General features: G+C 39.3%; 1 protein-coding gene across 7 annotated transcripts in view; it reads right to left on the reverse strand.

Moving 5' to 3' along the window:
- Enox2 (ecto-NOX disulfide-thiol exchanger 2) overlaps nucleotides 1-12,182 on the reverse strand; it is a 322,102-nt gene that overhangs the window by 26,289 nt on the left and 283,631 nt on the right. For all 7 annotated transcript variants that reach the window (XM_017602398.3, XM_039100556.2, NM_001427048.1 and 4 more), the window contains one exon: nucleotides 3,757-3,871. In XM_017602398.3, the coding sequence (XP_017457887.1) occupies nucleotides 3,757-3,871 (115 nt within the window). The remainder of the gene's footprint in view (nucleotides 1-3,756; nucleotides 3,872-12,182) is intronic.

Below are 12,182 nucleotides of genomic sequence, written 5' to 3' on the forward strand. Positions count from 1 at the left end.
TCTAGCTGTGTCCTCTGCTGTCTAGTCTCTGAGACTAGAGAAGAGGCTCGTTCCATGCTCTTTAGTTTCCGTCACCTACCCTGCAGCCGTACACTAAAGTCCTTCGAGTGTGTCCCTCTATGAAGGGTTCTTGCATCCTCTTTATCCTGGTGACACCACTCTACCCACGGTGTTCATTATTTCACAACCATATCCCTATAACAGGATCTGACTGCTCTGTCTTTCTCTAAAATCATATTCTAAAAAGTAGATTTCATGCTGCTTTCATCATAGCAGTGCTGTGATCTGATGTGCTTATGGTGCCCTATTGCTTATTATGCTAAATATAAGCTTAGAATGCATTCCCCTCTAGACATTAGACCCAATGTGCCTACCTAATCTTTTATCCTCCAACACATAGCTTGCCTCCGTCTGTCATCAACTCCCTACTTCTACTCATGCACACAATCAGGATGCTCTCTTTCCTCTATTCCAGACCTTTTCACCTTTCAAGGACCTGAACAACTGTGACTACTCTGGATCACACTGACATCTATTGCTCAGGCTGGACGCTAATCAGTATTTTCTAGGTTAGCAGCAAGTAGTTTTTATTTTTACCTTATTCAGATTTATTCATATTTATATTAACTTGCAGGACATAGATATAATTAATTGGTCAAATTCTTAAAGTGAGAATAGTGGAAGATAGAGGACGGGGAAGAGAAAACAGGGAAAAGAATATTTTGGCTAGAACATCAAGGAGACTTTGTTTAGTTTGCTGTTTTCCAAATATGTTGGACTGCCAGAATGTAAATAATTGAAGTTTCTGAAAGCCCATTAAAGACCTATTGCATCAGACTCTTTATATCTCATAACTGTTTTTTAATTTTAATTTTCTTCAGCTTAATGGAGTTATGACTGATATAGAATTATATAGACTCCAAGATTTACCAGGTGTTTTTCTATAGAAATATCCTTTGTACAGTGATTTAGCAATCTAATTAACATATCTACCAGTGAACAAAGGTACGTGGAGGTTGTTAGTATTTAATGTCTACTTTTACAGCAAATTTCACATATAATACATTATTCATTATACAATGTGTATCTTGTGACTGACATATGCTTCAGGAACAATTTTTAGGTGGACCATCCCTGATAACCACTAGTCTTACTGAAGAAGGAAAAAAATGGAGACAGAGAAAAGAACAGTTTCTCTTAGCCCTTCTGCTTACTGGGTACATGATTAACAATAGATTGTAGCAATTTCGCAATATCCAATTTGCTTCAATGTGATTTCCCCCTGTTGAACAGATTGCTTTTGGCATGCAGTCCTTTCTTCCATTGTGAGTACTGTACCACAAATATGGGCTAATACTGAGTCTCTGGAAGAACAGAAATTCTGAGGCATTCCAAGGTATGACTGGTTTTACTTTGCTTTCGAAGTAAAAGATAACCAGGAATGCACTACAGGCCCCTGGAATTCAGGCTTAGAAAGCACAGTGAGAGAAAACAACAACTTGAAGATCTACATGCTTAAGCTTTTAATTGGAAACAAGTGATAGCTAAAACATGTAGCTGATTTAGATAAAAACCAAGGAGCCTCTTGCTGGCTCACGTCGAGCAGGATTTCTGCAGTTGAGTACTACAGAAGCGAGATAACAGAATTAGATACGATCGAGGGGAAGAAGAATGCACAAAAGTCCTTGAATTAAAATGAATTGAAACCTTCTGGGAGAAAAGCTATTTGGTAAGCTCCATTAAGTCTATTGTAGATAGCTTTATTTGACAAAGCAGCATCCTGGCATGTGGAAGAGGAAAGAAAATAGCTATAAGATGATCTGTCAGGGAGTTTCCAGTCTCTAAACGAATAAGATTCTGTGCAGTAGCCAATACAGCTTTTAACTCAGAAGAGATACAGAAGCAAAATGCAATTATATATCCCTAGTAAGTGCATTCAATATGAATTTCCCACACACCCTGCACTTCCCCCAATAACTCCAAAAACTCTACAATCCATCAAGTGGGTGCTCAAACTTAGGTTGCATTTATTCTACTATAACAATGTAGAAACAGTGTATATGATGCTAGAGATACTGAGGTAGAGGCCAGCCTATGAGTCATAATTAATCTGCTATGATATATCTTAGAGAAGCACTTAAATAAGTTGCATGGCTCCACTGTGTTACAGTCTTTTCTTTATTTGGCTATAGGTTTGCAGTATTTATTTGCAGCAACCCACCATTCTGGAAATGCTAACCACTGCTTATAAAGTATCTAGCACTTAGGGCACTTTGCATATTTATGGAACACGCATATTACAAAAGAGAAAATTCCATGCAACAGCTAATGGATGCCTTTACAAAGTCTGACTTGATGGTGTTCTTTCCATTTATAGAGTGATTATGAGCTAGAGCCTCTGACTTCAATATATAAACACTGGGGCCGGGAACTGCACATTTAAGTTTTGGTCAATCCATCCCCCTAGCAAAAGGCAGAGACATAAAATTACTTGTATAGTTTCCATTGATACACCTTGCTTGGCACCTAGGTGCCAATGACTGGATAAATTAATCTGAGCACCGCAAATTCCAAGTGAGATGTTATGACACAGAAGATGGTTGACAGTGGGAGAAAAGTCTCTCCGAGATCTGGGTCTAGAAATCAGAGATTTGAACGTTAGGCCTGTCACTCTGATTAAAATATTGTAGGGTTATGTGGTATGTGATGTACAGATATGCACAACCACATGTGCATAGAGGCCAGAGAAGTATGTTCGGTATTTTGGTTTATCATTTTCAAGTGATCATCTTGTGTGATCCCCACTCCTACACAGTATTGTGATTATAGGCATTTGTGGCCATGCTTGGTTTTTTTACGTGGTTATTGGGGATTTGAACTCAGGTCCTCTTGTTTGCATAGTAAATGCTCTTACATACTGAGCCATGTCCTCGGCCCAATGCTTGTTCTACTGTACTTTCTTATGATTGACGTCCTAAGATAGTTTGCAATGGTGGCTGGTATTTGCTTGTGTAGTCATCTTCCACCTATGATAATTTGTGATGAAACTGATGGGTAAAGTGTTGTCTTATTGTTCAAGATTACCCTATAGGCTTACTGGGTGTCAACACCATAGTTTTTGTCTTAGTGTGAGTTTCTTAATGTACTAGATTAGAATAAACATCTATACACAGAACTATTTGTGGGCTTTTATTTGGTTCTCAACATATTTGCTAAGTAACTGCAATGTTATATATTTCAGATATATTCTTTACTTTGTAGATTTTAAACATTGTGACTTTATGGAAATATTTAATTTTGTGCATTATTCAAAACTGTTATTTAAAATGGTGCATATGTTACTGTGTGTGTATGTGTGTGTGTACATAGACACGGAATTGGAAAATACTGCTGCAGTTTTCTCTCCGCCACATACCACTTCATGTTTTGAAACAGTGTTTCTTGCTAAATCTGGAGCTTACCGATTTGGCTAGATTGGCTGGATAACAAGTTCCAGGGATTCTCTAGTCTCCATCTGCTCAGTACTGTGACCAGACATGGTGCCCCTGTTCTCAGCTTTTTAAAAATTTTTTTTATATGGTATTAGAGATCTGAACTCAGGCCTTTATGCTTGCATGTAAGCACTTAAGTCAGTTAAGACTGGACATCTATGAACCCGTAAAAAGTCTTGACAGTTTATCCTAAACTATATGATCAACATTTGTATTTACTGCAGGTAAATTCTTATTACATAAAACAAAGCAGAATTATCATTACCTGATTCTTCTGTTTCTTTTGTTTCTGTTGTCTCTTCTATTTCATCATCAGACATTTCCATTTCTTCTTCTCTCCTGATTCCCATTAATTCATCATTATGAATGTTGCGAATTTCCTATGGTTAAAAGGTATGGTTTTTAGTGAGAGAAATCTGGAACATGTTGGGGAAATGGACTGAGTTATGGGGACATATTAAACACTCTCAGAGTGCCATTAAGACAAAAAGACAAGGACACACTGAGGCTAAACTATCTCACTAGAAGGCACACGTGGGTACACTCTATTTTACACTAAGCTTTCTTTCTAGACCCAGAGCTCTAGCAGCCTATGATTCTTAGGTCATTCCATATTAAAAAGGTCAGCTGGCCACAAAAGGCTCACTTCTTACCTGTATGGATCTCTTGAATTTTCCTTTAGTGTTTTGTCATTTACACCTTTCCATATTGGTCACTTTAATTTTGCTGCTTGCTATTTCCTGTCCTCTAATAGCTCTACTGAACAGAGTTCTAAACCAAGATTTTTAGAATTTTAGAAGATACAGAAAAAATTAACTGTTAAGAGTAAACTTCTACCAGGCTAACTCTCTCATGGACAATAACTATAATATTTGGACAAAATGAAACACATACCACTCAATGTCATTGGGGAGTGAATAAATGTAAGAATATTATTATAAGGAGGAAGTGACATTTGGAAGAAAAAAAACCCTACAGACAAGTTTCCCAAGTTTTAAAAGTCCTCTTAGTTTGAGAGTAGATGAGATTTAGTCACAGAGTAGTTAAATTTCTAGTAGAAAACCTGGCCTTTGTGGCTTAAACAATTGGAAGAGAGTGGCTGGTAGAAAAGCAGCCACTAGAAAGTAAGGAAGGTATCTTAGAAAGAAGTGAAGAAGTGTGTATTGTGGGGAGAGGACAGAATGGAGGAAAGGGAGGATAATGGAGAGAGGAACACACACACACACACACACACACACACACACACACACACACACATTCTTTACAGTCTACATACAAACACATGTTCACATTTTTGCCTGCTTTCTCAACCAAAGAAGCACGGGAGTCTCCAAGTAGTTTAGCTAAACTCAAGGAGTTAAATTGTTATTTGGAACTGCTATCCAACAGATTAAAAACCTCTAGCTTAGAGACCAACCTTGAAATGATCCAGATGTGGTATTCAGTAAACAAAGAATCAACATATCTAGCTAATTATCCTCCTGGAATAAAGACATTTTGCTCATATTGAATAAAAAGATGGAGAATCTCATCAGAAGGTCAGAGACCTTAAACTTATCCCACAGATTCATTTAGCTTAAAATAAGAGAGGATAAAAGGATAAAAGATCATCCTTCCTTCCTTCCTTCCTTCCTTCCTTCCTTCCTTCCTTCCTTTCTTCCTTCCTTCCTTCCTTCTTTCCTTCCTTCCCTCCTTTCGATATGGAAATAATGAACTAAGAAACAAAAAGATCCTATGTACATCTTTATGATGTTATTGTTAGTTACTTCCACATATCTTTGCATAGTAAACTTTTTGACAGAATGATTTTTCAACATCTGGTTATAGAGTTCAATCAGCAGAACAAAAATTTAATCAAGAAATACTTAATGTGAAGAATTTTTTATCATAGAAAGGAGTTGAATAATGAGGAATTGATTAGGTGATAAAAATCACTCTACAAAATAAGACAACAGCAGATCCAAGAACAGTTAGTATATCCAAGAAGTAATATGAATAAGAAACCTACATAGACAGACACATACACATGCACAAACACATGGATATGAACATGTGCACATGCACACCCACATGTTCATACTAACTCAAGGCTAAGTAGCTCCTGTTTAACACTACACTTATGAATCACAAAGCTCAGTGACCAGAATTGGATTGAAATCCACTGTATAGATAGACTTTTCTAGAAATTCAACTTCTGGGTGTGAGGAATGTAAAATAGCTTTTATCCCTTCAGATGTAGGGATGAGATGAGAGCCATACCTAAGCTGTACAAATATGTGGCTTGGGCTGAATCCAGAGCATTTCTCTCTATACAAACTATCCCTAGGCCTACACCTGGAAACTTTTAGACTCTGTACAATCTAATCTAGACCTAGAATATTTTCAGCCTCTGAGATTTACTGATGAATAAGCTCACTCCTTCCTAAAGTCCTTTTTGAGCTCTGGGTGGTTCAACTCAGCTGTTTTGGCTCAAATGCCTCTCCAAGCTGACTGATTCAAACTGGTTTCTCTTAGCTTCTTAGTGAATTACTGTGCCTCAAACTGACTCTGGTAAGTTTTTCTAATCTGACTCCTTACTCTCTGGCTTCAACAGTCTCTGCTGTATGAACTGAACTGCATGAACTCATGAATGAACTAAGCTCACACACTGCACTGACTCCCAACTGACTTAACTCCACTGTACTGAACTCAACTGACTGAACAGAACAGAATGGAACTCGGCTCTATTCAACTAAACTGGCTGTGCTGAGTCTCAATTAACTCAACTTGCAACTGACTGCATTCTCTTCGCTGTTCTCCTGAGAGTTGAGTGTATCCTATCTCTGGCTCATCTGTCAACTTTTTGCCTGATTTGTCACTTTGTCCCTCAATTAGCTGTCATTGTTTGGGATTAAAGATGTACACTAAAGGATTCCAGCCAGAGAGATTAAAGCTATGTACTAAGGGCATGTCTGCATTCTAGCCAGATCACACAGACCTAGAAGGGGTTTAGATGTAATCAGAGCAGGCATGTTGCTGGATTACAATTCCTCTACTGAGGAAATCTCTGTAGAGAAAAATGTCTTATGAGAAGTGCTTTGTGTGAGTTAACCCTGTCCCACAGCTCTCCAGACCCCAAATTGGCCCAAAGAGAGCTGGTCTCCCAAGACTGCTCTTTACTATTAAGCCCACAGGTGAGAGAGACCCTACTTTCATTCCACTAATTGTCCAAAGAGGGACCTCTAGGAATACACAGCATATAGGAACCATGGAGCAGTCTGGGACAGGATACTCTGGTGCCAAGAGCTAAGGCTGTCCCATAGCCTTCCAGACCCAAAACCTGCTTGGAGAGAGCTGGTGTCCCAGGAGTGCTCTCACTCCTAAGATCACGGACTCACAGGCCCTCAGGAGGAACAAGCTCCAGTCTGAGACAGCAATACCAACTCACATTAGAGATAACAAGATGGTGAGAGGCAAGTGCAAGAACCTAAGCAACAGAAACCAAGGCCACTTGGCATCATCAGAACCCAGTTCTGCCACCACAGCAAATACTGGGTATCGCAACACTGGAAAACCAAGATTTGGACTTAAAAACACATCCCATGATGATGATAGAGGACTTTAAGAAGGACGAAAATAACACCTTAAAGAAATACAGGACAACACAGGTAAACAAGTAGAAGCCCTTAAGGAGGAAACTAAAAATACCTTAAAGAGTTACAGGAAGATAGGAGCACTGGAGCTGCAGGTCCCCTGTGCTCCAGACACCGCCGAGACCTGAAGGGACCGGATCAACAGTTCTCTGCACCCAAATCCCATGGGAGGGAGAGCTAAACCTTCAGAGGGGCAGACACGCCTTGGAAGCCAGAAGAGACTACACTCTGCCCACATTTCTGACTCCAGAGGAAAACACCTAACACCATCTGGGACCCCGGTGCACGGGGGGCTCCTGGAAAAGGTGGTGCAGGCCCTCCTGGTTGCCAGCCTCACGGAGAGCTCAAAAGCAACACCCCACGAGCAAACTTGAGCTGCGGGACCACAGATAAGACCAACTTTTCTGCTCCAAGCAACCTGACTGGTAGACTCAGGACACAGGTCCACAGGAACAGCTGAAAACCAGTAGAGAGGAAAAGACTACACGCCCGAAAGCAGAACACTCTGTTCCCATAACTGGCTGAAAGAAAACAGGAAAACAGGTCTACAGTACTCCTGACACACAGGCCTATAGGACAGTCTAGCCACTGTCAGAAATAGCAGAACAAAGTAACACTAGAGATAATCTGATGGCGAGAGGCAAGCACAGAACCCAAGCAACAGAAACCAAGACTACATGGCATCATCGGAGCCCAATTCTCCCATCAAAACAAACATGGAATATCCAAACACACCAGAAAAGCAAGATCTAGATTTAAAATCACATTTGATCATGATGCTGGAGGACTTCAAGAAAGACATGAAGAACCCCCTTAGAGAAACGCAGGAAAACATAAATAAACAAGTAGAAGCCTATAGAGAGGAATCACAAAAATCCCTGAAAGAATTCCAGGAAAACACAATCAAACAGTTGAAGGAATTAAAAATAGAAATAGAAGCAATCAAGAAAGAACACAGGGAAACAACCCTGGATATAGAAAACCAAAGGAAGAGACAAGGAGTCACAGATACAAGCATCACCAACAGAATACAATAGATAGAAGAGAGGATCTCAGGAACAGAAGATTCCATAGAAATCATCGACACAACTGTCAAAGATAATGCAAAATGCAAAAAGCTCCTAACCAAAAACATCCGGGAAATCCAGGACACAAGGAGGACATCAAAACCTAAAGATAATAGGTATAGAAGAGAGCGAAGATTCCCAATGTAAAGGGCCAATAAATATCTTCAAAAAATTATACAAGAAAACTTCCCTAACCTAAAGAAAGAGATGCCCATAAACATACAAGAAGCCTACAGAACTCCAAATAGATTGGACCAGAAAAGAAACTCCTCCCATCACATAATAGTCAAAACACCAAATGCACAAAACTAAGAAAGAATATTAAAAGCAGTAAGGGAAAAAGGTCAAGTAACATATAAAGGCAGACCTATCAGAATTACACCACACTTCTCAGCAGAGAATATGAAAGTCAGAAGATCCTGGACAGATGTCATACAGACCCTAAGAAAACCCCAATGCCAGCCCAGGCTACTGTATCCAGCAAAGCTTTCAATTAACATAGATGGAAAAACTAAGATATTCCATAACAAAACCAAATTTACACAATATCTTTCTACAAATCCAGCACTACAAAAGATAGTAAATGGTAAAGCCCAACAGAAGGAGGCAAGGTACAACCTGGAAAAAGCTAGAAACTAATCGTTTTGCAATAAAACAAAGAGAAGACAAGCACACAAAAATAATGTCACATCTAAATACAAATATAACAGTAAGCAACAATCACTATTCCTTAATATCTCTCAACATCAATGGACTCAATTCACCAATAAAGACATAGATTAACAAACTGGATACGCAACGAGGACCCTGCATTCTGCTGCCTACAGGAAACACACCTAGGAGACAAAGACAGACACTACCTCAGAGTAAAAGGCTGGAAAACAACTTTCCAATCAAATGATCTGAAGAAGCAAGCTGGAGTAGCCATTCTCATATCGAATAAAATAGATTTTCAACTAAAAGTCATCAAAAAAGATAAGGAAGGACACTTCATATTCATCAAAGGAAAAATCCACCAAGATGAACTCTCAATCCTAAATATCTATGCCCCAAATACAAGGGCACCTACATATATAAAAGAAACCTTACTAAAGCTCAAAACACACATTGCACCTCATACAATAACAGTAGGAAATTTCAACACCCCACTCTCATCAATGGACAGATCATGGAAACAGAAATTAAACAGAGACATAGACAGACTAACAGAAGTTATAAACCAAGTGGACCTAACAGATATTTATAGAACATTCTATCCCAAAACAAAAGGATATACCTTCTTCTCAACACCTCATGGTACTTTCTCCAAAACTGACCATATAATCGGTCATAAAACAGGCCTCAACAGATACAGGAAGATAGAAATAATCCCATGCGTGCTATCGGACCACCACGGCCTAAAGCTGGTCTTCAATAACAATAAGGAAAGGAGAGCCACATATACATGGAAGTTAACAATGCTCTACTCAATGATAACCTGGTCAAGGAAGAAATAAGGAAAGAAATTAAAGATTTCTTTGAATTTAATGAAAATGAAGGTACAACATACCCAAACTTATGGGACACAATGAAAGCTGTGCTAAGAGGAAAACTCATAGCGCTGAGTGCCTGCAGAAAGAAACAGGAAAGAGCATATGTCAGCAGCTTGACAGCACACCTAAAAGCTCTAGAACAAAAAGAAGCAAATACACCCAGGAGGAGTAGAAGGCAGGAAATAATCAAACTCAGAGCTGAAATCAACCAAGTAGAAACAAAAAGGACCATAGAAAGAATCAACAGAACCAAAAGTTGGTTCTTTGAGAAAATCAACAAGATAGATAAACCCTTAGCCAGACTAACGAGAGGACACAGAGAGTGCGTCCAAATTAACAAATCAGAAATGAAAAGGGAGACATAACTACAGAATCAGAGGAAATTCAAAAAATCATCAGATCCTACAAAAGCCTATACTCAACAAAACAGGAAAGTATGGAGGAAATAGACAACTCTCTAGACAGATACCAGGTACCAAAGTTAAATCAGGATCAGATAAACCATCTAAATAGTCCATAACCCCCAAAGAAATAGAAGCAGTCATTAAACATCTTCCAACAAATAATCCCAGGACCAGATGGATTTAGTGCAGAATTCTATCAGACCTTCAAAGAAGACCTCATAGGAGTACTCTTCAAACTATTCCACAAAATAGAAGTAGAAGGAACACTATGCAATTTGTTCTTTGAAGTCACAATTAAATTTATACCTAAACCACACAAAGACCCTACAAAGAAAGAAAACTTCAGACCAATTTCCCACACGAATATGGATGCAAAAATACTCAACAAAATTCCTGCAACTCGAATGAAAGAACACATTAAAATGATTATTCACCAAGATCAAGTAGGCTGCATCCCAAGGATGCAAGGATGGTTCAATATATCAAAATCCATCAAGATAATCCACTATAAAAACAAACTAAAAAAAGAACCCACATGATCATTTTTTTACATGCCGAGAAAGCATTTGCAAAAATTCAACACCCCTTCATGATAAACATCTTGAAAAGGTCAGCGATTCAAGGGCCATACCTAAACATAGTAAGTGCAATACATACCTAACAAGTAGCCAACATCAAACTAATTGCAGAGAAACTTGAAGCAATCCCTCTAAAACCAGGGACTAGACAAGACTACCCACTCTCCTCCTACCTATTCCATATGTATTGAAGTCCTAGCCAGCGCAATTAGACAACAAAAAGAGGTCAACAGTATACAAACTGGAAAGGAAGAATTCAAAATATCACTATTTGCAGATGATATGATAGTATACTTGTGACCCCAAAAATTCTACCAGAAAACTCCTATAGGTGATAAACAACTTCAGCAAAGTGTTGGGGTATAAAATGAACTCAAACACATCAGTAGTCTCCTGAGAGACACAGCCAGAATATGGCAAATACATAGGTGAATGCCAGCAGCCAGCCACTGAACTGAGAATGGGACACCTGTTGAAGGAATCAGAGAGAGGACTGAAAGAGCTGAAGGGGCTTGAGACCCCATATGAACAACAATGCCAACCAACCAGAGCTTCCAGGGACTAAGCCAGTACCCAAAGACTATACATGGACTGACCCTGGACTCTGACCTCATAGGTAGCAATGAATAGCCTAGTAAGGACACCAGTGGAAGGGGAAGACCTTGGTCCTGCCAAGGCTGGACCCCCAGTGAACGGGATTGTTGGGGCAAGGGTTGTAATGGGGGATGGATGGGGAGGGGAACACCCATATAGTAGGGTAGGGGGAGGTGTTTGGGGGATGTTGGCTGGAAACTGGGAAAGGGAAGAACAATTGAAATGTAAATAAGAAATACCCAATTTGATAAAGATGGAAAAATGCAGTACAGAGATAAACAATGAATTCTCAGCTAAGGAATATCGAATGGCTTAGAAGTACCCAAAGAAATGTTCAGCATCCTGAGAAAATTGGACATAGTACTACCTGAGGACCCAGCCATACCATTATATAACAAGGACACATACTCCACTATGTTCATAGCAGCCTTATTTATAATAGCCAGAAGCTGGAAAGAACCCAGATGCCCTTCAATAGAGAAATGGATACAGAAGGTGTGGTACATTTACACAATGGAGTACTACTCAGCTATTAAAACCAAGGATTACATGAAATTCTTAGGCAAGTATATGGAACTAGAAAATATCATCCTGAGTGAGGTAACCCAGTCTCAAAAGAACACACATGGTATGCACTCACTGATAAGTAGATATTAGCCCAAAAGCTCAGAGTACCCAAGAAACAGTTCACAGACCATATGAAGCTCAAGAAGAAAGACCAAAATGCAGATGCTTCAGTTCTTATTAGAAGGGGTAACAAAATACTCATGGGAGGAAATAGAGGGACAAAGAGTTGAGTAGAAACTGAAGGAAAGGCCATCCAGAGACTGCCACACATTGGGATCCATCCTACATGCAGTCACCAATTTGGGATAGCAAGAGTT

This window comes from Rattus norvegicus, chromosome X, assembly GCF_036323735.1.
Source record: "Rattus norvegicus strain BN/NHsdMcwi chromosome X, GRCr8, whole genome shotgun sequence".
In the NCBI taxonomy this organism is placed as follows: Eukaryota; Metazoa; Chordata; class Mammalia; order Rodentia; family Muridae; genus Rattus; species Rattus norvegicus.